Source organism: Sparus aurata, chromosome 8 (genome assembly GCF_900880675.1).
Source record: "Sparus aurata chromosome 8, fSpaAur1.1, whole genome shotgun sequence".
NCBI lineage: Eukaryota > Metazoa > Chordata > Actinopteri > Spariformes > Sparidae > Sparus > Sparus aurata.
Window position 1 is genome coordinate 27360724 of NC_044194.1, and position 26411 is coordinate 27387134.

At 40.8% G+C, this 26411-nt stretch overlaps 2 protein-coding genes across 6 annotated transcripts in view; both read right to left on the reverse strand.

Annotated features, from left to right (window-relative positions):
- Positions 1–578: 578 nt before the first annotated feature.
- On the reverse strand, positions 579–15902 carry phaf1 (phagosome assembly factor 1). Of its 2 annotated transcripts, none has more exons than XM_030425306.1 (16): positions 14553–15902; positions 14364–14446; positions 12733–12816; positions 12266–12309; positions 11798–11877; positions 11600–11694; positions 9506–9603; positions 8775–8887; positions 8095–8228; positions 6740–6823; positions 5843–5925; positions 5479–5522; positions 5325–5374; positions 4737–4795; positions 4439–4511; positions 579–3026 (listed from the first exon to the last, which is right to left on the reverse strand). In XM_030425306.1, exons 1-16 carry the CDS (start codon positions 14614–14616, stop codon positions 2931–2933), a joined length of 1284 nt encoding a protein of 427 aa, XP_030281166.1. In that variant the 5' UTR covers positions 14617–15902; the 3' UTR covers positions 579–2930. The 2 variants fall into 2 exon arrangements, with proteins under 2 accessions (XP_030281166.1, XP_030281167.1); XM_030425307.1 differs by having other exon boundaries at positions 9506–9570; positions 14553–15901.
- A 2847-nt stretch (positions 15903–18749) lies between these two features.
- The window catches only part of cbfb (core-binding factor subunit beta), a 40387-nt gene continuing 32725 nt past the window's right edge, over positions 18750–26411 (reverse strand). For 2 of the 4 annotated variants that reach the window (XM_030426347.1, XM_030426349.1), the window contains one exon: positions 18750–23219. In XM_030426347.1, coding sequence (XP_030282207.1) covers positions 23175–23219 — 45 coding nt within the window. In that variant the 3' untranslated portion in view covers positions 18750–23174. Of the gene's footprint in view, positions 23225–26411 lie in introns of all 4 variants that reach the window. The other 2 variants (XM_030426346.1, XM_030426348.1) reach the window with 1 other exon arrangement.

A 26411-nucleotide genomic window follows, 5' to 3' on the forward strand; every position in this document is an offset into this window, starting at 1 on the left:
GAAAACTGGCTATTTCTGTATAGTTAAATATTTATTGTTATTGCCTGCTGCCAGATCAGATTCCAATTTATTTAGGTTGCTACGTCAACAAATTAAAACTATTGTTAACTGAGGGGTCTCACAGCCCGAGGAAAGAAGGTGCTCTGCAGTCTGGTGGTACGGCACTAAAATCAAGTTTTAGAATAAACAAAACAATTTTAAATTCCTTGCAGTTACTTGAACTATTTACTTACTTGTTTTTGATCTACTGTCTTTTAAACACAATGCAAAATAAAATACTAAAGTGAAGTCTTTATAAATGTTAAACTCACTTCAAACTGATAAATATACCTGAACTTTGCACTTATTATGAAAAAAATACTGTACAAAACAAAACAAAACAAAAAAACAACGTATGAGCAGCCAACTTGGCATGTTACGTTCTTAATTTTCCAGTCAGCACTTTAAACGTGTCGTCGTGTACACGGGCCCTGACTTTAACCCTGATGCCGTCACACACGTTGACACAAACAATCAGAAATTCAGCAACAGTGGAAAAAAAAAAGAAAAAAAAAAAAAAAGGCATTCGTATCAAGGGATAATAAACGAGAACATGTGTATTAAAATTAATACACAGTTTTTATTCAAATGCTTATGATTAAAACGATTTTTAAATTCATACATTGGGAGGGAGATGCAAACAAAATGTTATGATGAAGGAATGACTGAAGTCCTTTCCCCATTTCAGAAATGGGTTCAAATGTCCTGAATCCACATAGAAACAATGGTAATACTTTAAATTACAGCCCTCTAATAACCACTCTACAAGAGACACTGACAAGACGAATGACACTGGTCGTTACTGTTGTTAATGTGCGCCTTTTTGTGAGCATAATTACTGTCAGCAGTCACAGAAAGCAGGAGCTGAATTTAAAGGTTTTACCATGTTGATGGGTTTGATGTGCAGATTAGAAACAAAAGAACAAAAAAGGAGCCTCTCTCCATAGGACAGGTTCAGACAGGAGATGACAATGATAATGACAGCCGATCAAATGAAATCATCCAGGAAACGTCTTTGGCTACAGCATTTGGCAAGTCAACAAAGAAATAAATGCAGACATTGCTATGGGGAGGACCTGTGATGCATCAATCAGATGTACAGATGAAAAAAAAAAAAAAAAAAAAGCCCGGAGGAAAGAGAGAGGAGAGTGTTACACAGAGAACATGACTGCACACACCATGCACCATGACAGGACCCCTCCTCTGTCCGAACGTATGGACAAAAACACACACACATTCACGTACACACACCACTGGCTCTCCAAATGTCTCCACGAATCCACCTCCGAGGACAGGGAACAATCGACCGATCAAGTAAAAAAGGTGTGTATTAGTGCAAATGTAAAAGGAAAAAAAAAAAAACTCAATAAAAATAGTCATGGTGTGAATGAATGAAGCGGGGCAGAGAGAAATTTTAAAAAATAAAATAAACCTGTCCCCTCACAACATGCAGGATAAGATAAATCAGACAGGTTTGTGCTTGTGATAAGTCTCCTCTCGTTCAGAAACGTCTGCCAAGATCATGCAAAAATCCTTGTGTCATGCCTGCATGTCTCATGTTGTATCGTGTTTTAAAAAAGCTAAAAAGATAAAACAGCTTCCATGTATTAAAAACACATGTGAGTATAGTAGTGGAGGGACTGAAATGCCGTGTTTGGGTGTATGAATTAAAGTCTGTGGAAATGTCAGTTAAAAAAATCAGCAGCCTAACACATGCAGATGCTCATTTATGCGAGTGTGTGTGTGTGTGTTGTGTAAGCTGGGACAGACACGCCAACGTCCAGAGCTGCGAACAACAACCGCTGTGTGCTTGAATGTGTGTGTGTGTGTGTGTGTTTGAGGGCACCACTGAAGAAAGGTGGAGGAAGCGTGAGCAGGGACTGGGAAGAAGGGACAGGATGTTGGGTGTTTGGATCGTTCGGCGTTGAGACGCTTCACATCTGGTCGCCCGGCCGTTGTGGGTGTGTTCTGGGCCACATGTCCCTCCAAACCCTGAGTGTGTTTGGTTCTTCTCTTGTACGACAACTCATGCATCCTTGTCATTTTTTGTTACAGTCCACTGCAGCTTCCAATGCGTGTTTGACTAGGATGGCTTTCAGCTCGGCTGGGCTGGTTTGGTTCTTTGCGGTTTGGGTGAGTTCTGGGTTTGGATTGAGCCAGTCAGGTCTGGTTCTGGAGTTGTGGCAGGAAGACAAGCGGTACTGGTTGCGCTGGCAGTGTGGTTGATTGATGGGTCAAGCCAGAGTTTGTTTCAAGACTTTGGCCACAGCCGTTTTGACTGGCGGCCACGTTAAGTCAACAACTCCATGTTTGATGTTGAACACTTACAGATTTGCGAGCAAGATGAGGATGTTATAATGCTGATCAGCTCATCTTGCCTCGACAATGTTATGGATATCGTTATCATATACAGGCTGCTATTACATCTTACCGGTGGAACCATCCTAACTACAGTGTGGACAAACTCTTCTTCTGTGGCCACTGGATGGAACCAGGAAACAGTTGAGCTCTACCAGAGCACAGATTCCTGCAGCACCTCCGTGAGATTCCCACACAACCGAGAAATGATTTCACTGGTTTCATTTCAAAGCATCAAGACTCCAGCACCGTCACCATGTCTCCAGATCTTGGCTCCTGGGGTAGTCTGGGTTTGGTTGACTGAGCTGACTGGGTGTTTCTGATTGAAAAAGTGAGACCCATGAGGAAAGGTTGTTTTGGTTATTCTGGGTTCTGGTTGCTTCTGCTCTGTCGCATCTGAGCTGGGCGAGAATAGCTTTGTTTTTCTGGGTTACGTCTGCTTGGTTAAGAATCTGGCTCCAGGTCAGAGGTTCAGTCAGTAGAGGTACTAGATTCAGGACAAGCCAGAATGGGATGTTGTTCTGGTTACTTGTTCAGTGGGAACTACTACTGGACTCAGGTCGGGCTTGACCGGTGGTCCGTGGAGCACCATAGAGGGTCACTGATGCTATGTGGTTATTCTGCATCACCTGAGGAAGATGGAACCAGAGAGTGTGTGTTAGATAACATGCAAAAGGTATGAGATTCAAATAGTGGTCAAACTAAATGACCATTATCAATGCTTTAAAAAAAAAAAACTGCCTCAAATAAACTAAGGCGAGGCAACCAAAACCTCCATTTAGTCCTTTTCGCACAGGACCATTATTGCCTGTGGACCTTTAGTAATATGTGAGGACGTCTGTGAGCAAAATAAGGTTGTCATGCCATCTTTTACTTCATATAAATGGGCTGTAAATGTGTATTTATCCTTGTAACATGTGTAGAAAGTGGGTGAAAAACTATATGAACAATGTGGTTGCTGAAGAACCAACACTAAATCCCTAAATTGCTTATGTTATGTGAAGCCATGACATCAAATCCAGGGGGATAAGGTCAGTAAATACAGATTTTGTTTATCCTGTGTGAATGCGCCACACAAAACAAAGACATGGGAATGTAATTTCTAAATGACACGAGAAGCACGGAAATACACTGCTCAAAATTACTTATTGATATTGGGATATGGGTGCATATATGCAAGTGCATGGATATGCAATAAAAGTCAAATGAAACGTTGCACATTATCTTTAGGGACCAAAAAAAAAAAAAAGAAAATCCAAAAGAAAACGTACATGAAATATAAATTCAGATATGTCACAGAATAAACAATCAAGTGAAATGATAAAATATCCATATATCCCTAACTTATTCTGAGTAGTGTATGCCTGTGGGAATAGGGCTTCCAACAGATTACAGTCTTTCTCTTTTCCTTCATTTTATTCCTGTCTGACTGACTAAAATTAAGATGTTGGGCAAAATCATATTATCACCATCCATGGTCTTTGAGAAAGAGAGCCTTTGCATTCTTCAAGCATTTATGTCAAATTCAGGTCCACTTATGACCTGTGTGTTTGCAGTGCTGTTGCAATATCATTGCTAAACATGCCAATGGCGGCTGCAGAATTTCCATTTAAAGGACCAGTGTGTAGGACTTGGTAGCCTTTCGCAGCAACAACTGAGCACTTCTTGTGCCACCCTTCCGTACAGTGGCTGCTAAAAACAAAAAAACACAATGTGAATGGTCCTCTCTTGAGCCAGTGTTTGGTTTGTCCGTTCTGGGCTACTGTAAACACTGTGGTGAAACATGGCAGACTCCTTAAAAAGGACCCTCTACCTCTGTAGATATAAAATGTTCAATCCAAGGTTACGATTACACAATGATTCTTAGTTTTAGATGATTATACCCTGATAAAAATGTAATTGTGAACATCCTGCATAGCACAGTGTCCAACACACTGGGCCTTTAATGCGTGCTTCATTTTGGCTTGCTGGGAACGGAAACACAGACACTGCCATCGCTGTTATATCAAAGAGCGGTTAGATATGAGATATGTGTTCTGACCTCAAAGATCATCCTCTGCAGTCCAAAGCAGAACGTGGAGCCGAATGGGTTGGTGTTATTTGCTGATGAGGACCTGCCAAACACAAACACGTGACAATGTCAGAGAAGATGCTAACTTGGATAAAGTTTGCTGTGAAGTTTCGCCTTGGGTGTTATATTTGGAAACCAACAACAATAATAATAAAAAAAAAAAAACATGCTAGCAAGTGATCTTAGACCTCTTTGGGTCGCGTTCAAAAGAGCAATGTGGCAACGTGGTCTATATTGTCTGTGCATATACAAGAGCGTGTGCATGTACCTGTGGAGCACTACAGGTTTTTCCATTGGGTGACCCAGCAGTTCCTGGATCTGATCCCACTGAGAGAGAAACAAAAAGTTAGCAGAGATAAAAAGATTTGTTTATCCACTGCCAACACTGACACTGATACACTGTGCAGAAAAGGAGAGCCTGATCTTAGATATTTGCTGAAGAACAGATGCTGTGTCCTGTTGCCACCATTTCCTTAAATCAAATTAAAGTCAATTCTGGGATATTTTTAGTGGATAAAAGGGACATCACAAGACTTCTATTACACTTCTCCTTCTGGTGTACACATCAGAAGACATCTGCAGCTGTAGCCACAGTCAAAAACAGATTATCACCCAACCTTTAAGGCATGAAACTAAATGTTTACTCATGATGCAAAGACAAGGTTTTAGAAGTATGGATACCAGACAAAAACAACTCTGTCATCCCTAACAAAGAGGTACACAGTCCCAAATTAGGAAGCCAAACTCCCTGAAAGAGACCTCATCGGGCCTACTACAGCACCACCTTGTGAATCTACAACAAAGAACTGACGTCTTGCGAAACGGAACAGTTCAATTAACTCGGTCTGTAACTGACCTTGCTGTTGGTGGTTAAGATGCAGTCCTCTGTCTGAGAATCGGCTCCTTCTGAGGTGCAGAATGAGATGGAGAAACAGACATTAGAGGCAGTTAACATCGTGCCAATTACAGGCAGACCTGCAGGGTTCATTCAAGTCTGAAAGCCGTCCCACCTTTCTTAATGACTAGTGGAATCTTAAAGTCACATCGATGATATCTGTAATTAGAGAGGAAACAAGATCAGATGCACAGAAGATCAAATTATGGACAGACATGCCACAGTGGGATCAGTCATAAGAGAGAAATAAGAGCTAACTCAATAACATAATCAGCTCTTTTTTTTGTATCATCCTTTCAGTTTGTTATTGCCAAGTCTGGGAGCTTGTTATAAAAATGTAGATAATTACAAATAGAGGACATCATTATTGATTGATGGAAGAGGAACAGAAGGATGATGATACATTTATTCAAGGGATCATAAAAAAGGAATGATGCACAGAAACAAGCAGCAAGAAAGCAAGAAGGCAGGATATTTACATATTGAAGTTGTAATGTCCAGGGTAGTTGGTATGGAGGACAAACTTCTTAACCAGGTGACTTGTAGAGTCAAACAGGATGTCCTGAGTAAGAAAACACAATGTTGAAGACTGCTTTTGTGCCATATGTTTGACCAGACCAGCTCACTACAGTCCTATCTACTGCAAACAGCAGGCAGAGTAAATGCAGATAGAGGCAGAGACTACACCCCTCCATCCATCATTGTTAGCAGCCAGTAATACCACCAGCTGGCCGCCGAGATCTAAAAAGTAGTCCGAAAAACAAACAAGCTATTGAACACACACAAACTGGGAGGATATTTCTGTGATATGATAATTAAGATAAATATATAAACTAAGTTATCGAAAAAGAAAGAAAAAAATAGAAACTCTGTTAACTGAAATGCAATCAAACAGTCCTGTAATAAACCTTTTCATGAACCCTACTTTGGCTAAAGTGAACTTAGTGCTGTTGTTTTCAAACACCTCGCTGCCAAAAAGTCACCAGATCAGCACATTCATGCACCGCAGTCGTAAAAAATAAACATCACGACTCTGGTCACATTTTGGCTGATTAAAATGTCCTATTAGCCCTCAAGTGTATATTATCCATCAACCAAAAAAAATGTGACACCAACATCATGTGACTGGAAGGTATTTGTCCCCTGCAATAGCCGGGTCTTGGGTTCATCACTCCTCATCAGCATGGACATACTATGCTTTAACCATCACCATGAAAAAGTTGGGATTCCTGAACCGTAACTCTGATTCCAAAGTGCATCAAATACGTTCTAGTGTGTCTGAAGAAGTCTAACGATAAACGCAGGAACTCAAACTACGCAAAACACCGCCACTAAAATGTTATACACACATATACGCCGAGGGCGAGTTTACGTACCACTCCGAGGGTGAAGTAGTTGAAAAAGTAGTCGTTACATTTAGAAGGAACCTGCTTGTGAGGTGAGGGAGAGTGGATCTTCATCTGAAATAAACAACACATAATGATACAGAGGATAAATGACAATGTGTGTATCTCTTCACTATTGATGGTACAATTACCTGTTTCCATGTTCAGCAAATATGGAGAAACATTTGCATTTATCTACGATCATGTTTGTGGCAACCAGAATAATGTAAGTCCAATATTCACGCAGCTTCAATTAACATCTTAGAGAAACATCTGACATTTTATCTGTTAAATGTCGATCTTTCTTTACCAGCTGGTTCATAAGTTTGTCTGTCTCCTTGTTTGCGCTGTGCAGGCAGGGGGCTGTGGGTTTATGAGAGATTTTTTTTCTCCCCTTGCTGCTGGAAAAAAGGTTTGATGGCTCTGAAAACTTCTGGTTGTAAAACCAGAACAGTGAGCTGTAAAAACACTAAAAAGTTTGCAGAGGTGCAGAGTTGGGTGACAGGCTAATGTTAAAGCGAAACTCTCGCCAAAAAACAACTACTCACATTAGCTGCTGCGCTCCCCCCGAGTGCGGGGATCAACACTTTTTGTCTGCCATGACGGCGACGCGCAGGAGCGCAGCAGCCAACGTGAGTAGTTCAAAAACCTTCTTTTTCATAAACTCTGTGTACACAAACAATGTTCTCAATGCTCTTGTTCATGAGTAGAGACCCTGGTGATGCTACGAGCAAAGTTTCATGTTGTGTCGAGCCTTTTTAGTGTTCTAAAAATAGCGATTTTGATGCTAGCATGTCTTGCCCCATGCACTCCCGTTCAAAATTAACGTGCCCAAAACCGAAACTACGAAAAATCTTTAAAGTGCCTCTTTCGTCGTAATTATGCTTTCACACGAAGGTTTGACTCATATTCAATCCCAAATAAAGCCTTGGTTGCTTTTTGGCGAGAGTTTCGCTTTAAGGCTAGTTAGTCCTGGTCTACACTTTTCAGATTACACAGTTACTTTACCAATGGTCAACGTGAAGAAAATGTATCAGTGACGCTTCATTTAATTTGTTTAAATTAAAAGAATTCCACCACTGATTTAAGATGGATATGTGTTTAGACAATTAAGCAAAACTATATAATACTGTATATAATCGACCTCAACTCCTGAGCGCTAATGATTCAATTGATGCTAATTTGGGTTTACTCCATTAGGATCCCGGTGAGGATAATTGAGCAGTCATTGTGATAGAGGACAGGATGTGGATGAGGACAACACAAGCAGAGCTTGGTGAAGATAACGTAAAGGGTTTTGACAACAGCAACAACCAGGGAAATGTGAAGTTAACAGAGTTTCCTACCTTGTCCTCAGACTTGTAAAAGACTTTATGTGGCGAGCCCAGAGCACCCAGTACATCCTGACAGGAATCTCCAAAGTAGATGCTCCTTTCTATGGACCTGACTTTAGCATCAGTCATCACACCAGGACCACAAGCTGTGCTCACACAGAAAAGAGAGGAAATCACTCACTCTCCAGAGGAATGACAAGAAAACAAAGTCAAACAGCATGTCAGAGAATATCAGTGGAAATGATGGTCTCTGGTTTGGGACCTGTCTGCAACAAGTGTTTTTTTTTTTTTTTTAATTTGTGCGTTTACAACTTTGTACCATTCCGCTCAATCTGTTCGACCATAGCACAGAATAAAAAAATAAAAATAAAAAAACTGACAACAAATAGCATAGTTTAAGAATAGTCTGTAGTAGAGTTGGATACATTTAGTATGAACAACACAGCTAATATTTCAAGATTTTTTTCTGAAGAACCTTAAAGTGTAAAACTTGGTTGGGTTGCCAAGCTCCAACATTCCAGCAGTATTACAGACTGTGCTAAAATGTCAAGGAAAGTCTGGAGGTGAGAGAAAAAACATCCTGTGAACTCAATATGTACACATGTGAGGGAAACACTTAAGCAACACGTTTAGTTTGATAATTAACTCTAAGTTTGTAGTCCTTGATACACAGACACAAAGACATATGTTACCTGCAGTGAGAAGGCGGAGTTTGAGCCCCAGAGGCCCGGCCCGGTCCCTCAGGACGTCAACACACTCTGCATAGATGTTACCAAGGAAACAAGCCAGCGGCATCACCGGCGCTCTGAAGACAGAGAACAATGGCGTTCATGTGAGTGCGTCCCTTTGTTCTGAGGTGTGTTCCTTTGTTCTGAGGTGTGTTCCTTTGTTCTGAGGTGTGTTCCTTAGTTGTGGTTGTCTTTGTTCTACTTCGTTTAACAGCAATCAAACAATGTTGTTTCTTTAGTTACATTAAAATTGTACTTATAGATTGATCTTTTTAGCTAATTGAAACAATCTTAACACAACAACAAATGAAGCAGCAAACTTCATCTAAAAATAATCATGAGAACTGTGAGCTAATGACCTTCACATTGTTCCAGGTCTATCACTTTAATGGCCATTAATCAATAACCATCTACTGCCTTCAGAAATACCAGGGGCTAGAGTGCTCTAATGCTGCCACTTGTAGCAACATTTTCCACCACCTAAGTTATGTTTTTGATCCCATTTGTTTACAGATTTCAATTAATTCTTGGTTATCACGGGAGTGTTTGCTATATTTTCACTGTGAGCGGTTTGATGTGGAACCAGGTGCAGGTTAAACTCCTTCAAAGATTTCCTGTCATTGAAATAATAAACCTTACGCACTCTTCTGTAGAGCCACGTCCAAAGTGTGCATCTGCATGTGTGCGTACGCTACCTTGTTTCTTGCAGGTTGTTGCCAGTGTAAATGTGCATCCTCTTGACCATGGCCCCGTGTGGAATCTGCAGGGAGGCCAAACCCATGGCAAAGTTAGGCTGCCAAGGCAAAACAACTGGTAGTAGTACAGGACTGTGTTTGGCATGGCACACAACATACTCATGTTTCACACAAATACATGTTTCCCGAGTACAGAAAGATGTGTTGATTTATGATGAAATACTGTGGAGTATACATCTCATACACACTGGCTGACCTAGATAGCCACGTTCCACAAGGAAAAAAAACTCAAAACAAAATGTTCCCACTGACGGGTGACACTGCAGTTTAGTCCGACTGGGAGCCCTGGCTTGTTATCTGGGAAGGGTCCAGAAGGTAATCAAAATTCACCGCGACTCAGCAGTGACTTAATTTCTGTTTGTGAGTTTTTTGTGTGCATTTTCATGTTGCGCTCATCAACACTGAGAAACAGATCCAAAATGGCTGCAAGATGAGTCATTTAGATATTGAATTAAAGCAGAGAATTGTGTGGAGGAATTTGCAAAATAGTTATTCTTAGTTTTGTCATGTTTATTGGCCCTGAGGAGGTTTCTAAAACATTTTGCATTAACATTCCCAGCATGAATTAAGTTGAATGGAAAGAGCACCGCATTTACTTAAAGTTAAAAAGGTGCAATATGAAAGAATTTTAGTTCAAAAAATTCACAATTAAATAAGAGCTGTCAACAGAGTTAAAAGAAATTAAAGTTTTGATGTTATTTCAAAGATGTCTATGTATTGTGTTGAGGAGATACCTAATGAAGTTAGCACGCAAACCAGCTAGCCTTGAGCTTGAAAGCCTCTCAATTAAAAGATTGTAAGCTACAATGCCGTGGATGCAGTTACGTCAGGCGCATATGACATTATCCTTCTGTTATCACGGGGCATTAAGTACGTTAAATGTAAAAAGTAAATTTGTAGAAAAGGCAAAGGGGTCTGAACATGTTCTGGAGATAATGCAATACAAAACCCCACAATGTTTTTTTTATCTAATCTCAGTATTTTATATTGGATTTATCTAAAAGACATTCAGCTTACAAAGTATCTCTGACTCATCCATTTGTCATCTGACATCATGGGACACAGGAAAGAAACTGCAGCTGACTGTTGAGTTTTAGACCAAGAAATGCAAATATTATAACTCCAACTAGAAGATGAAACTATCATCCATGTACCTGCTCATCTTCGACTAAAAGCAAGCAAGCGTGAGCTGTGCACATGCATGAAAACATGCAGCTCAGGGCAAATTGGAAGGTTTAAGAGGTAATCAGTGCAGTCAAATGGCTCACACATATAGATGTAATGAGATGCAAAAGTCTGGTCTATGAGATATGACATGAGCTGAGGTAAATTAAACTTCTGAAAGGGAGAAACACAATCATCCCGACATGATGTGTGATTCACAGTAGCGAGCTGCAGAATGAAGCAGCAGGCACAGCAGCCGGCTCAAATCATGCATCACCTAAGACATCCACAGCTGTAAAGCACAGACAACACAGGGGGGCCTCTGACTAATTATTACACAACAACCCCACAAAGGCAATAACCGTTTATGTATTAAGTGTATGTAAAAACAAGCACTTTGCAGATTGCCTGACTTGTAAGCAGCAGGGTGTCTGCATTGTCTCAGAGAATTTAATCATGAACTCCTGCTGCCTGAGTCAACCCAAGTCCCTAAACTCCCCACTGCAGTAAGACTTTTACTGCTTACATAACTGTGAAACGAGTCTTTTGACATCTCAGCAGCACAACCCTGGTATGCGTTCTTGGTGCATTTTGAAATCTGCCAGAAACAGCCAAGGGAAAAAACAAATGTTTGTTTCCCAAGCAGCAAGACGATCTCATTCTGAACATGCATTTGTCGTCTTCGTTCAGTCCCGCATCCTTTACTTATTATCATGACACAACACCAAGCTGACAGGGTTTCAAGGACGTGCTCATAGCAGACACAGGGCTCGACCTCAGCCTGTCCGTACGAAGGTTGATCAATTCAGTCCCAAAGCTGCCGGGAAAGGACCACTCTGCTATCCTTTAATTCGGTGGAAGTGTTCTCACCTCATATTTCGGAGCTTCGTTCCACGAGTCCAGTTGGAAGGAGAAGGACAGTCCTCGAAAGTTGAGATGGAACAACTGCTCTGCAGCATTGTAAACTGAACGGAGGGGGAGTGAAAAGGAATGACGATCATGAACCAAACAAATCAGATAAAGAAAACAGGTTTATTTGGGAGTGTGTGTTTGTGCTGTGAAAAGTACCTCCTGGGTGCGTGGCTCCAAATGACTGGTCTATTTGCTCTATTGTGGGGGCAATGGCCTGAGAGTTGAAATGGACTCCACTGCAACACGACACACACACACACACACATTGAGCCAACGCAATCTATTAACATTCATACAGGCTGTGCTGCATTAGCTATTAGCAGAAAAGTGAAATGGATTTCACCGAAAGACAATCACACACATTACTCCATTACTGCAATGCTGCTCACTAAGTAGCTCTTTGCCAACCTGTGAGGAGAAATGACCGGTAGCTGAAAACAATCTCTGCGGCAACATAAAATGCACAGTTATTACGGCCATTATACAGATGTGCGCCCGTAGATAAAGACAATATAATGATAACAGCGGAGAGTCTGAGACGGCTTCACTCCTTTATCAGCTGTTATTCAACAGGTTTGTAAAAGCCTTTGACTTCATTTTGACATCACAAATATTTCTACTCACCAGTATTTCAACTTGACTTTGCTCAGGTCATACACTTCAATCACCTGTGACTCAGAAAGATGAACAGAGTTGGGAAACAAAGGGTACATAACTAATGGTTAGGTAAATGCCATTACCACAGCAGGGAAAGTCTAATTCCTTTCGCTTGTTATGCAGAAATGGGAGGACATTTTGCAACTGTGGTAAGCTGCAGCTGTTAAATAATACCACAGCCCTCTTGCATTAATATCTAGAGTGCAACTGCAAGATCAGTTCAAAGAATTTCTGTCTTTCTCTGAGAGGCAGTCACTCTTTAAAAACTTTTTTAAAAAAAAATAAAAAACACACTGAGGATCTCCCTCTTTGAGTCTCTTTGAAGTGAAGTCTCAGTGCCCACACACCGCTGGTTCTGCTGCTTCCTGACAGGTTTCTGCGAGCACACCGCCCACCAGATAACACCCACCCTCCCGAAAATCAACAATTTTCACCTTGAGTCTCTGATTTGTGGCATCAAACAGCAGTTTAATCCCATCCTGAGTCAAGTTCAGTATGAGGTCATGGCTGAGTGGCGTCTGGAGGGGAGATAAACAAACTAGTTAATTAACAGAGATGGGGGGGAGGATTTGCCCCCCGTGAACAGATATGCAGATAAGCAAACGAGCAGCCTCAACTGTTTCTGGACTTGAGGGAAACGATGAACACGGTACGTACCACACCAGTACATACGTTTTAACTGAGACAAATAAAGGGACTGTTTCGTTTAATGTCATTCGTGTTAGCGTGAACAGCTGCTTCCAGCTGCTGTTGAAGATCTAAGATTCATGGTGTGTTGAAAACAAACTCACTGACAGACTTTATTAATAGCCACTGAACCTGGGGGAAGAATTTAAATATAGCCTAACTGGTATTGGATTTTTTTAGGCTGATATTTGAGTTTCTAAAGCTGCTGTAAGCGTTGCTGTTGTTTTAGCTAACTTCCTGTCTGTTTGGCAGTAAGCAACCCCCCTCTCTCCTCTCAACATCGTCACACTAATGATATTTCTTTCTTTTTTTATGAGGCAGCTCTCTTGGCTTCTTTCTTTCCTTCGAGCGTTTTTCATCATCGGCCTGTTTTGGTGGGTTATGCCATCACCGAGAGCTTTCCTTGTTCCCCAATTGCTGGTCAAGGTACCAAAACAGGAGGATCCTGCTCTACATGCGCTGCCCGAGCAGACAGGACTGTCTCTCTATGGAATTATCTGTCCTGATAAAGTGGAAAGGGATACCAGAAAATCTCTTTTCGTTTTTACTGCATGAGCAGGAGGAGGAGAGGCAAGGGTCACTGACCAAACCATCTATAACAGTGAGAACTGTTGGAATATAGAGCTATTTAACACTTACCTTAATAAAAATATATAATCTAAAGCAAAAATCTATACATTTTTTCATGCACACATTTATAAGCATTGTTTTATTAAGATCCTTCATTCTTTTTTATAGAATAATGACCGACATAAGTGCCAAGCGAGATGTTTAATGTTTGAAGAAATAAATCTTTGAGTGTTCTCTGTTGGGCGAGCTACGTGACAGCAAGACTATTTATACCGCAAAGGGAAGAGTTCACCCAAAAATAAAAATTCTGTCATTATCTTATCAACTCATGCTGATAAAAAGTCAGGTGACAAAACATTGTGGAGCTTCACAACAAAACAGCTTTGCAGCATTCTTCTTAACAACTGAAGCAGACGGGGAACTTGTTTTAAAATGAAAAAAAGCAACCGGAAAAAAACACAAAATGCTCATCGGGTGTACTCCAAGTCTCCGAAAGCCACAAGACCCCTAACTGAAAAGATGTTATTGAAACCCCTGACCATGGACGAGTGCATGTACCCACTTAAGACAATGTGTGTTAAGTTTAGCAACTACAAAGAAGATTTTGGCTTAAAAAAGTGGTATAAATCACAGTTTTGTTTTGTTTTTAAATCAAATTGGGATCTTGGGGTGTATGGAGACTTGGATTACAGACACAAAAGAACTGGAATTACTGCCACCAATACAAGTGGATTCTTGAACAAGCCGATTAACATACAAGTCTTTTTGAGAGTGAAAGGGTGCACATAAAAAAGACAGGGCATCTTACCTGTTCACTGTAAAGCACCTGGACATTTTTGATGATGCGGCAGTGTTTCTGCAGGATAGAGATGGCCTGGGCCAATGGCATCCCTGATAGTGCGTACAGGTAAACACACAAACACGCACAGAGTTTTTTCCCCATTCAGAATCAAGCAAAGAAAACTATTTCATACATTTTAAAGTGTTTTAAACCCACCTAAGGCGAATTCCCATTGTTCATTTCCTAGTGATCTCTCAGGCACCACCTCCAGATCCAGCATTGGCAAGTAGTGGGGGGCAGCTCACCTCACCTCAAGACACAATGGGACCCTCTGAGGGACCCTTTCTCTTCGCCCGTGTCTCCCTGATCACAACACTGTCTCACAACAGTTTCAGATGGCTCCTTTAATTCATAACGCTATCTACTCAATTCTCTAAAGCAACTAGAACCATCAGTGTGAGCATCGAACAGCTAGTCGATCTATGGATTACAGTAAAGTGTGGGCTCTTTATCACATGTCATGTGTTGTTGACATTAAAAAAGGTACAAAAAAAGTATGTTAAAATGGGTTAAATATTCAAATTGATATCCACGAGGCTACCTAAGGCTGGATAGACAGGTCACCTAAGGCTGACAGAGTTACATACGTTTAAATGAACAGTTTAACAAGTTACCCAAAGGCTGACAGCCTGCTCACAAACAAATTACGCAACCTGCCAGCCAACCTAAAACGTACAAGGCCAGCTGTCAGATAACCTATTACTTGTTGGTGTGCTTTAAAATCGATACGGATAAAAGAAAAGCCCTGAATTCACTCGATTTAAAGTCAGACATACACAGATCAGCCAAACAACGGCCACAATCGTCTCCAACAGGCTTCAGTTTAACGAGTGAACATCCACTTGTTCGGCTACAGTGTTGTGTCCTGTGTCTCCAGCAGACTAACAGAGCACCTGGTCCAGTGAGAAATACCGCAAAAAATACATAGGCACGAGAATAATGTCTCCAAACCCGACTATTCTCACCGTTAGCTATTATGTGTCACTGTCGGGCGGTTACGAAAGCGTCAAAGCTTGATAACAACACTGTTTTTTTGTTTTTTTTTTGCGCTATGGGCTAACGTTAGCTGACGAGCTAGCTGCCCTCTGCGTAATGGTAATAAAGTATAAATATAAATAATGCAAGTGCAGGTAAAAAAAACAATTCTAAATCCAACACAGAGAAAATTAATATCGCGGTTCAGACTGGCACGACATAAACAAAGAAAGCACGCCAAGCCGTCGGCTGTCTTTGCTGATTTTCTTTCTTCTTCCAGCGAAGGTTCAAGCTTTGGAGCTAGCTCTTCTGCCGCTGGTGCGCAAATTCAAAGTCCTCTTTGTGACACGCTTCTCTTATCACTCGTAAGCTCGCCGCCCGGTAAATGCCCACCGCGTCCCTTTGTGGCGTTTAACGTGTCTCCAATGACCGGAGCAGATAAGAGCAACACAGTCTCCCAACAACAGCAACTTCGGGCATCAACAACAGCCAGCAGGATCAGCTGATAATTCAACTTCCTGTTTCAGACGCACGTTCTCGGTGGACGTGATGACATCACGGTCAGCTGACACAGGTGGCTGCAAATTTGATGTTTTCCCAAATGTAGGGTCTCTACAGATGTGGAATATTTGAAACTCCTTGGCTCTTCAGTTTTCATGAAGGCTTTTTACTCTATTTTCAGAGCAGAAGCGCTTTTTATTTTGTTTTGGTTTATTTTATGTAAGCAAAGTGACGCTTAGCAACAATTTAGCTTTAATTATATGAATTATTTTACACTGCTGCCTTATGTTTATAGACTACAGGTTTTTGCTCCCCAAAATACATTAATGTATACTAGCCTTTATGTTAGTGTTCTAACTGAATAGTTCCTCCATCCTATGAATAAATACACTGCACTGTCTATTATTTTGTCAGTAAGAGCACAACCATACTAAAGGCAGTTGAATTTGACTATTTTACAGTTCTGCATTGGCTCACTGTCATAGCTTACTGGGAGCCTCATTAATGTCATTACTAACTTTACATTTCTTTCTGTGACAAGTCAAAAAGTGTCTGCGGTGTGAAGGCCTATTTAAGTCCCTGCAAACTCACACAGGTGTTTCCACTTCACACAAGCTGACACTGATTTTGGCTATTTTTCAACTGCAGTCTCTAGGCAGTTGCAACGACAGCTCCAGCTATTGTATACGACACACATAAAACAGCTTAAATGGAACAGCTCCACTGTGCATTTAGGAGTGCACATATCAAACACTTAAAAACCAAATAACAACAAAGTATGGTCACAGACTTTATGGTCTTTAACCATGACTTTAAATTGTATTTTTTAAATCCATGTATTCATGCTGACTGTCCAAAGGCAGTCCTCCTTACAGGTGTTACACAGTCCTGTCTTGCCACAGACCTGTGTGTCTATCATCAGTTGTTCTCTGCTTTTTAAGGCACTAAGAGGGGGAGGAGCCAAGCTGTGCAGAATCGTACAGACCAGGCGAGCAACTCTAATTGTGATAGCACTGTCCCATCTCAGTGCATTTTAATTTCTCAGGCAGTGACAAAGGTGATGGGTGTTTAGTTTCCCATCAAGCACCTAAGAGCCTGCAGTGTGACTGTACAGGTTTGAGTGTTGTACAGGAGGCTTGTGCCCTGCTAGTTACACACTGGCAGTATGGTACATATGACATGACCATGGCAGTGAGGTACTGTTACTTAATTCACTGGTGCCATGGGAACCACTTTCAGCTCAACGCCGGGAAGACCAAAGAGCTGGTGGTTGATTTCCGCAGGCACAGACAACCCTGCACACAGGTGAACATCCTGGGAACGGACATCAAGATGGTGACATCTTACAAGTACCTGGGAGTTCACCTGAACAATAAACTGGACTGGACTGATCACACTGCAGCGACATACAAGAAAGGTCAGAGCAGACTGTATCTGCTGAGGAAGCTCAGGTCCTTTGGAGTGCAGGGGGCACCTCCTGACCTCTTTCTATGACTCTGTGGTGGCATCAGCCATTTTCTATGGAGTAGTCTGCTGGAGCAGCAGCATCTCGGCAGCAGACAGGAGGAGACTTGATAAACTTATCAAGAAGGCCAGCTCCATCCTGGGATGCCCTCTTGACTCTGCGCAGGTGGTGGGAGAGAGCAGGATGATGGACAAGCGGTCATCGATGCTGGTGCAGGAGTCCCGCCCCCTGCAGGTCACTCTCACAGCACTGGGGTGGCTCCTTCAGCAACAGACTGATACACCCCAAGTGTGTGAAGGAGAGGTATCACAGGTCCGTCCTACCTGCTGCTGTCAGACTGTACAACCAGCACTGCTCCCAGTAGACCTCACTGTGCACTGTGCAATGCAAACTGTGTACATAACTCACTCAGCTCGGCAATTTTCATACCCATATTCACTGTGTATTCACAATACATTACCACACTGTTTATAATTACACTGTTATATTGTACATACTATGTATACATACAAGTCTATTTCTGTTGCTTACTTTTATTATACTGTTTAATTTTTACTATTATTATTATCATTATTTTTTTTATTATTATTATTATGTCCTTTTGCTGCTGTGACACATACATCTCCCAATTTGCTGGACTTATATAGGAATTTTGATTCTGCTACTAAATGTATTACCATCTTAATTAGAATCAATTCTTATACTAAGATAACTGAAATCAGTTCCCACTGCCAGCCTTTCCCCTGCCACACAAACAGTGTGGAATTATCAGTTGACCTCTGGGGAAAGAACATGCAACTGTTTTATTTATGTGAAGATTTTGTTTTTGTTGTTATTTATTCCCCACTTGGTGCCAGGGAAACAAAGAAATCGTCATCATATGAAAAAAACACTCAAATGTATGAAGCCATTTATCCCATCTCTATATATTTCAGTCCAAATCTGAGCATATAAAATTAATGCAAGAACCTTTAATAAAACCTCTCTTCTCATAAAAAAGTACTTCAAGTTCCTTTCTAGCCTGCTGTACTCAATGATATGAATTTTTAGCACGTACACAGCCTCAAATTGAAGCTGATAACTTATGAAGCCCAGCCCAAACACGATGTGACACATTAGATAAACATCAGAGAAATGCCATTGGCGAATGTCAACAAGGAGAGTATGCACCGATACTGATGTTCAGCTGACGTGTTGATGCAAGCCTGGTCATAATAAATTATAAAAGAGTAAGTTGTTGCAAACATCAGGACAATCAAAGAAATAGGACAGTGAGACAGATGTCAGTGGAGCACAGTCACTGCACAGGCCTGACAGGACATAGAATCAGGCTCAGTGAAAACACAGTCAGAGCTGTGGAAGCTCTTCAATTATGGTAGTGACGAAGTAAGTGTAAAGAACAGAAACAAATACAAGAATTCATACAGGTTTATTATGAAAAACATCCAACATTTTGAATTGAATATCTCATATTTCAGTTTCCTCCGAGGGGAAAAGCTCAACCCTTAAACAGAGGGATAGACAGACCACACACACAGGAAGGAGAAACTTTGGGAGTGTGTACAAGCCACTAAATATCACAGAGCTCTTCTTTGGATCTCTATGTAAAACCAAAGTATCAATAACTTAAACAAAAAGAAGATAAACAGTTCAGGTAAAAAAAAAAAAGAAAGAAAGAAAGAAAATGAAGGTGGTTTATTTGATTATTTTTATTTATTTTTTTTACCTTAATGCCTGCATTAAGAAAAATGAAGGATGGAGTATTAACTAAGTTGTTTGCATGGCTGACATCTAAATAATGGTGTCATGATACACTGGGCGGGTGGAGTGGGGACAGAGTGTGACACTTACGCTCACTGACTCCAATCTAGAAATTTGACTTTGACTCGTTTACAATCAATCCCTGACTGATGTTTCTTAGCCTGAGAACGAAGTTTAAATCCACAAAGATAGATATCAGAGGAGATCTCACGGGACCATCCATAATACTTGAAGAGATTTATAAGGGAATCAGCTGGATTTGCTGTCATACAGACATAACCAACTAATTAATGACATACAGATTTCCAAAAACCTTTACACCATCTCATACTGCACTGTTCACCGACAACTCACTTTTCATTGTAGCGATTCATACCAATGCCAGCCCTAGCCCTCTGTCAGTTTCCACCGCTCTTACTTTGACAATGGCGCTTAACACCACACTGTCAGAATCCAAACTGTGACCTCCTGATCTGTACTGGCGCAGTCCTCAAACACTGTAATCTCTGGATGCGAGTAAAGAACGACTGAGCTTCATGAAGAACAGCCACTGTACATGTAACTTTCACCAACATGACCTGAGCAATAATCATTCATACATTTAATGCCTTCCTCCGTCCCTCCTTCCACCTCGCCTCCTCGTTTCGAAGCCTTTAATGCCACTTCCCTGATGTGTCTCTTCTGCTGGACTGTTCAACAAAACAACGTCAAACTCAGTCACAAAATAAAAATCCACCACTTATCACACTGAAGGTGCCTCCAGACGGAAAGCACATTCTTGAACTGATTAAGCCCTGACTCACAAGGTCAACTGACTCTGCAGGAATCTGCGGGACTTATCTCAGTTTTTCTTGCCTTGTCTCCAATATCACTGCGTGGAAAAAATGAATGATTAATGAAAGAAATAATCATCTGACCGGAGATGAGGAGAGTTAAATCATCCCATTTAGTACCCAAATTCTGCGTTGTTTCTTGTTGTATCCTGAGCTTGATATTTTGGCCCTGTGATTTTTTTTGTTTGAAGAAAACAAGAACAATTGGTTACCATTACAGCTTTAACAGCTCCTTTGAATACTTTTGATTCTTTTTTTTTTTTTTTAAATGATATAACCTCAAATGTGTCACGTTGTTCGAGCTTTCATTCACTTTTTTTTATTTCAATTTCAACTGTTTTGAGAAAAACAACACTTCTTTACTCCAAAAGTGAAAAATGTTACAAACACATGGCTATCAATGGATAAAAAATTCACCGTTTTTTTAAGCTCACGTAAAGCTCATAGAAATCCTTAATAAGTCAGATTGAGGGGAAAAGAAAGAAAAAAGCATGACTAAACAAAAGATTTTTCCTGGTTATAATAATTATAATAAAACCGTTGAGTGCACTAAATGTAAAACACACTGGAAAATGAAAAGAGCTTCTAGTTGCACAATATAAAAAAAAGACATTTATATCTCCTAATAACAGGACTTGAGTCAATCCACATTCAATGTATCTAACCCAGGAGGTGGATTTCCTACAAAACCCAAAAAAATAACATAACATAAATGGCAGCAACAAATGAAAGACAAAAGCAACAAAAGTCTTCAAAACTCCCAAATCTTCTGGAGACATTTTGTAATTTTACACTTGACTTGACATAAAATAGCCCACAACTGCTACTACTAGTTCATAACAAAGCTGAAAGATGAACAAAAATGAATACATGTACAGAGGTGAGAAGTAATATAAAAAGTAAACATCATGACTTTCACACAAACAAAAAAATAAGATAACAAAAAATACCATTTCATTACACTAGTGCTGTAACAGGACTGGGAATAGTACTTAGACTGCATTTAGGGATTTACAGCCCGTTGATGATGAGGAACATCTGGGTGATTGATATACAGAGAATAATTAAATTGCAGTCTATGATCTGAGCTGATAAATTACTCATATTGATCGCAATCCATTGTTTGTACAAGTGACGGATGCTATGTGACACATGCAGCTGATGAGAATAGAAGCATGAGATATCACCGCTGTCCGATGACAACCGTGTATGTCCAGAAGATCTACTTGACATGAGCGATGCAAAATGCCCTTTTTCTGCTTTGTTTCAGATAACCCAGTGGCTTTTTAATTGCTTTATTCAGTTGACAAGGAACACTTCATCCTTCAGTTTTCCTGAATTCAAAATCGCCAGATTTGGCGCTACATGGTTATTACTGGACAGCACTGTTCTGTTACGATGACCCGGTGGCTCTGAAAAGGCAATACACTCAATGTTTGGCTCAAAGGTATGCACAGATTCTGATAGACAGTTGTCAAAATGAAGGTTCACCAGGCTTTTTTTGTTTTCATCAAGCGTCTGAAAAGGACACAAACGTACCCTGGTTAAAGGAGCAATATGTAAGAATTGGCCATCTGTAAAATTCACACTCCAAACAGTCAGGGGGCATTAGAGTAACCGATAACTGCTGCAAACTTTAGCTGCCTACAGCTGGTAAACTGAGCTTACCATGCAGCTAGCAATCGTATTGGCTGTGACTCTGCCCGGACTCGGAGCTCAGAGCACTGGAGAGGTGTGGGTGGTGCTCGCTATTGACCATCACCTCTTAAGCTACTGTGGGCTAGCTGGTTAGCACGCTAACTTTGATGCGACACAATAAAGATATTTGAAGTTATGTCAAAAGTGTTATCTCATCACATTCTGTTAATAATAGAATATCTAACACTAAAATTCTTACATATTGCACCTTTAAATAAACACCACGCTCTTATGCTTTGTTGAGCATGCTACTGTTTGGGATCTAAATTTGGCTTCACAACAATACAACAGCAATGAATCACCCAGTAATTCCTCAACACGGCGCTGTAAACAGAGTGCTCTCGTGATAAATAGGTTGCATAGGGAACATTAAAGATCATAGGTAAGCCTGTGTTTGGTTTCATGCACGCTAAGAAAAAAACCATGTGGGGAACAAGACTGATTGTATCACATAGTGCAAAACCCTCAGAAGACAAAGGACGTATGAATTGACTTCACCGCCCTCCAATCCCACTTCCAGAGCCAAAGATAGCAGAGTTTGTCACCAGTTTTCTTTGCCAACTGTCTGCCTGCCTCAGGTTGTAGTCCAGGCATCTCACCGTGGTGAAGTTTTTAAAGAAATCATCAACATCATAGTACAGCAAACACTCTACGACCTGGCACATTTTTCTATTCATGCTCCCCTCCCACCTGCCCACCGTTTTAAAATTCAGTTTCCCAATCTTTCCAGCAAATTGAACTTTGGTCTAAGAAAACAGCAGGTTTCAGGAAGTGAGCTCGGCACAGTGGGGGTTAACACGGGCATGTTCACAAATGTCAAGTGTTGCGCAACAGTGAACATTGCAGAGTATTTGTTTTTTTCACCCCCCACAAACTGTCAACGCCTCACTTTTGATGCATGCTCAGGTAATGCTGACCAATAAGCGCTGACCGCGACCCTGAGCCAGACCAATCCTCTCATCCGACTGCTCCTTCCGTCAATGACATCTGTAACCCCTCGATTTTCAACATCGTGTACTGATAGAAAATATACTTTTGGTACTTGAAAGTAACTCAATCCAACAAATCCTTTAAGACCTGGATAAAAAATAAAGGCTTTGAATGACTTGATCTTCACTTTACATATCTGAAATGCTCACTTGACCTCTGGTTGTGTCACTTTTGCAATATAATGCTAAATCGACTTCTCATTTTCCTTCCTCTGTATTTAAATATATCCTGTATTTTTTGCCCAGGTCTGTTGTGTCCTTAAACGTTTGAATCCTTCTTGTCTAGGGCTCATTTCACCTTCAATCCAATCAATCGAGAAAATGTTCCTGTCCTCTGCATAATATAATATAATATCTCAAAAATGTTTGCCGTGTGAAAATGATCATATCAAACCTGTTACGAAATACTGGTGAACAATTGGTCTACAACTGCGATTCAGATGACATTTTTGCTTCAGTTGATTGTATTGAAAGCGAACGGACAGCCAGCCCTGCCTTCCTCCTCCCTCCGATATTCCCTCATCCTCGTCCTCCTCAGCGCATCTTGTGTTCCACGTCAGCGTTGGCCATGTTTGAGCCAGGGCTGGGGTCCTGCTGTCGTCTGGACTGAGGAGAGAGAGGGATGGAAGGATGGGCAGTGGGGAGGAGGATGAGGAGGGGTGAGAGCACAGGAAGAAAGAAATGCAAAGAGACACAAATTAAGTATTCAGTTTTCGACTTGGACCCCTTGAAAATGCACACGACACCCATCGTCAATGTCAACATCAGCAACTTTACTTTTACTTTGTAAAACGGTTTGCACATGTGTGAAAACTAATAAACAGATAGTAAATAAATAGAGTATATCAGTCAATAATAAGTAATAGCCATAATTTATCTTGTAGAATCCAGCATCAATGCAACACTGGGTCAATTACACTGTATGAACAGGTAGAAAACTACACACCAGAGGGGTTGTTTTGTTCCAGGAGGAGACACTGACATCAGCTCTGGGTCAAAGTAACCCAGAATTGCCCCCGGTGCCATAATGACGCCACACTGGGTAGATTTTTAACCCAGTGTTTTTTAAGTGTGTTCAACTGGCTGACAAACACGGTTGATGAGGGTCTGACCAGCTATTTCCCGGTGTATTATGACAGAGCACGCATCATGTCCTGGATTAGGTTTAAAGGATAAAGGGTGTAAATAATGTCTTTTTCAAATCATTTTGGGATGGCAGATTTTTCTCAGTTGTTTATTTATCTTGTTATTTTTTTTTTACCTTTTATACAAAGTCCCCATCTACTTCAGTTGTTAAGGAGACCGAAAAGTTTTGATGACTGTGAAACTTCACCTGACTTTTCTACAGCATCACCCTTTAAACACTCCATCTTACATATTACAAATTCACCTCAATTTAATCGTCAGAAGGAATCAAAACAGTTGTATTACGTCCTCTGTCGCTTTACAAAGGCCTGATTATGATGTTATGTTTCCTGTATGTATTAATGAATTATTAGTGAATAGACAAGTGGGTTTTGAAAGGTGGAGACACATAATTATATACGATTCCAACTATGTTCTTTATTTTATCATGTTATTGAGGCGGCTACGGTTCATAAACCTCTTATTATTATTGTGAAGAATGCTGATAAAATAATCTGCTCACAACAGCATTATTTATTGTTTACTGCTTTGAAATGTGAGTTACTATGAAGTTACGTGCGAACAACTACGCTCAGTTTGGTTGCTGGGGAATGAAAACGACCTCCTACAACTACAGTCAACGAGAAAGAAGGCACAGTTCCGCAAAATGTCACTAGAGGGAGCCAGAGAGCTTCATCTCGACGAGGCTCGGTGCTGCTGTTTATACACTTTACTGATGTTGATATTTTGGTCAAGGTAGCAGACAGACAGACGGACCAAACGGCAGGCTGACAGACTGATAAACAGGCAGACATGCAGGCTGACTGACATAGATAAACACACACACACACACACACAGGCGCAAATAGACACACACACAAACAAACAAACACACCAAACCGATCATTAGGTCATCATTAAAAGCCATCGGCAATAAAAGTCTTTTAAATATATTTTTAATGGCTGCGTGTAGTGTGTGTTTATGAGCGAGGCCTTGGTATGACCCTCCTGCTGTAAAAAAAACTAAATACTTGTGGTTATATGTTTACACTTAAGTGATAGCTGAGGGAAATTGGGAAGGGGGTGAGACGGGGGAGAGAGCGGCGGGGGGTGACAAAGTGCGGCGAGAGGTGAGGCAGAGAGCAGAGCAGACAGAAATGCAGACAGAGATAGTAAAGGGGTTGCTTAGTTCATCAGGAATGTAGTTTGTGTCATCTCAGTGACTCACCATAATAGCAACATACACACAGTCACATGCACACGCACATACAGTATGTCATACTACCATTTTGACTCCCCACAGCCCGACTGACTCCACTTTCTGTCTGCACCCTCTGGGAAGCCTTCTGCTGCTCCACCTAAGCTGCTGCTATCAAACACCCAAGAGCAGCTCGATTGGGATGACTCGGTTCTGGATTATAGCGACGATCTCCAACGTTAATCGTTTGAATACAGCAGCATCTGCGCCCGATGACTAAAGTTCATGGTGGACGATTCTCCAGAACATTAGCAGACAATGTTCAGCGCCAATGCAAGACGTTCTGTGACGTAGTGAGGCGCAAAGTATGAATGAGGAGATTGAGGCGGTGATAGACGGGTGTGTGACACGTCTGTCTCCGACAATTAAAGGATAAGGTTACCCAAGGTTGAAAATTCAGCCATTATCCACTTACTGTCATGCTGATGGAAAGTCTGGGGAAGTTTCACTGTCCACAAAACATTTCTGGAGCGTCACATCAAAACAGCGTTGCCGGCATATCCCAAGTATTTGGGATCCCAGAGATCCCCAAAAGATTTGAAACAACAAAACCCTGAAATCTTCACTATAGCTACTAAGCTAAAAGCATTAGCGCACATACCGTCTGAAGTGGGTGCATAACATCTTTTCAGTCCGATGTGCAATGCTGGTGCTTGCGGAGACTTGGATAACGAATGCATGCCATTCTGAGTGCAGCCATTTTATGTTTTTTCCCCAACTGTCTTTTTCTGCGTTTCAAAACTTCAAAACAAACAAGTCCCCATCTGCTTCAGTTGTTGGGAAGAATGCTTCAACGCTGTTTTGTTGTAGACCTACATACATATTCTGTGGACCGCGAAACTTCAGAGTTTCCATCTGCGTTAGTGTGAGAAGATTGAGAAGGAAATTGAATTTTTGGGTGACCTTATCCTTTAAATTGAACCAAAAATAACACTGATGATAAATGTAGGAATTAATCAATTTATACAATGTAACATAAATTGATGGTATTGCTTGAATTAGCCACTGTATTTATTTATCTTTGTAACAACTCCACTTTTACATTTAATTTATTTTTCAATTTTTTAATTATTTATTTATTCATGTATTTATTTTTGTATCATTTTCCATCTGCATTTCCTCTTAGTTATTCCCACAATATTATTTTGGACAGTTTTAATGGCATATTTATTTACTTATTTATCAATAAATGTATTTCCTTTTTTTTATTTCTGTCAGTTTCAGTCCCAAAACCCCAAAAAACCCCTCAGTCCTAACCTCCATGAGGTATAAATCACAATCAGAGAAGAATGAAAACCACAAGATCCAACTTAGTAAGTGTATTCCTTCCAACAAACACTCGCTTATCTGAAATATAATCCACAACAGGTTCTATGAAAGCCAGTCTGTAGAAATGTGAATGTGAAGACA

What these genes read in the sequence shown, in the direction of transcription:
- phaf1 (XM_030425306.1), bottom strand. Translation starts at nt 14,616, where the DNA reads ATGCTGGATCTGGAGGTGGTGCCTGAGAGATCACTAGGAAATGAACAA. An exon ending in GGACATTACAACTTCAATAT is followed by an intron (nt 5,523 to 5,842) that starts GTAAATATCCTG and finishes CTCTAATTACAG; the next exon opens with ATATCATCGATGTGACTTTA. An exon ending in AAACCTGTAGTGCTCCACAG is followed by an intron (nt 4,512 to 4,736) that starts GTACATGCACAC and finishes TGTGTTTGGCAG; the next exon opens with GTCCTCATCAGCAAATAACA.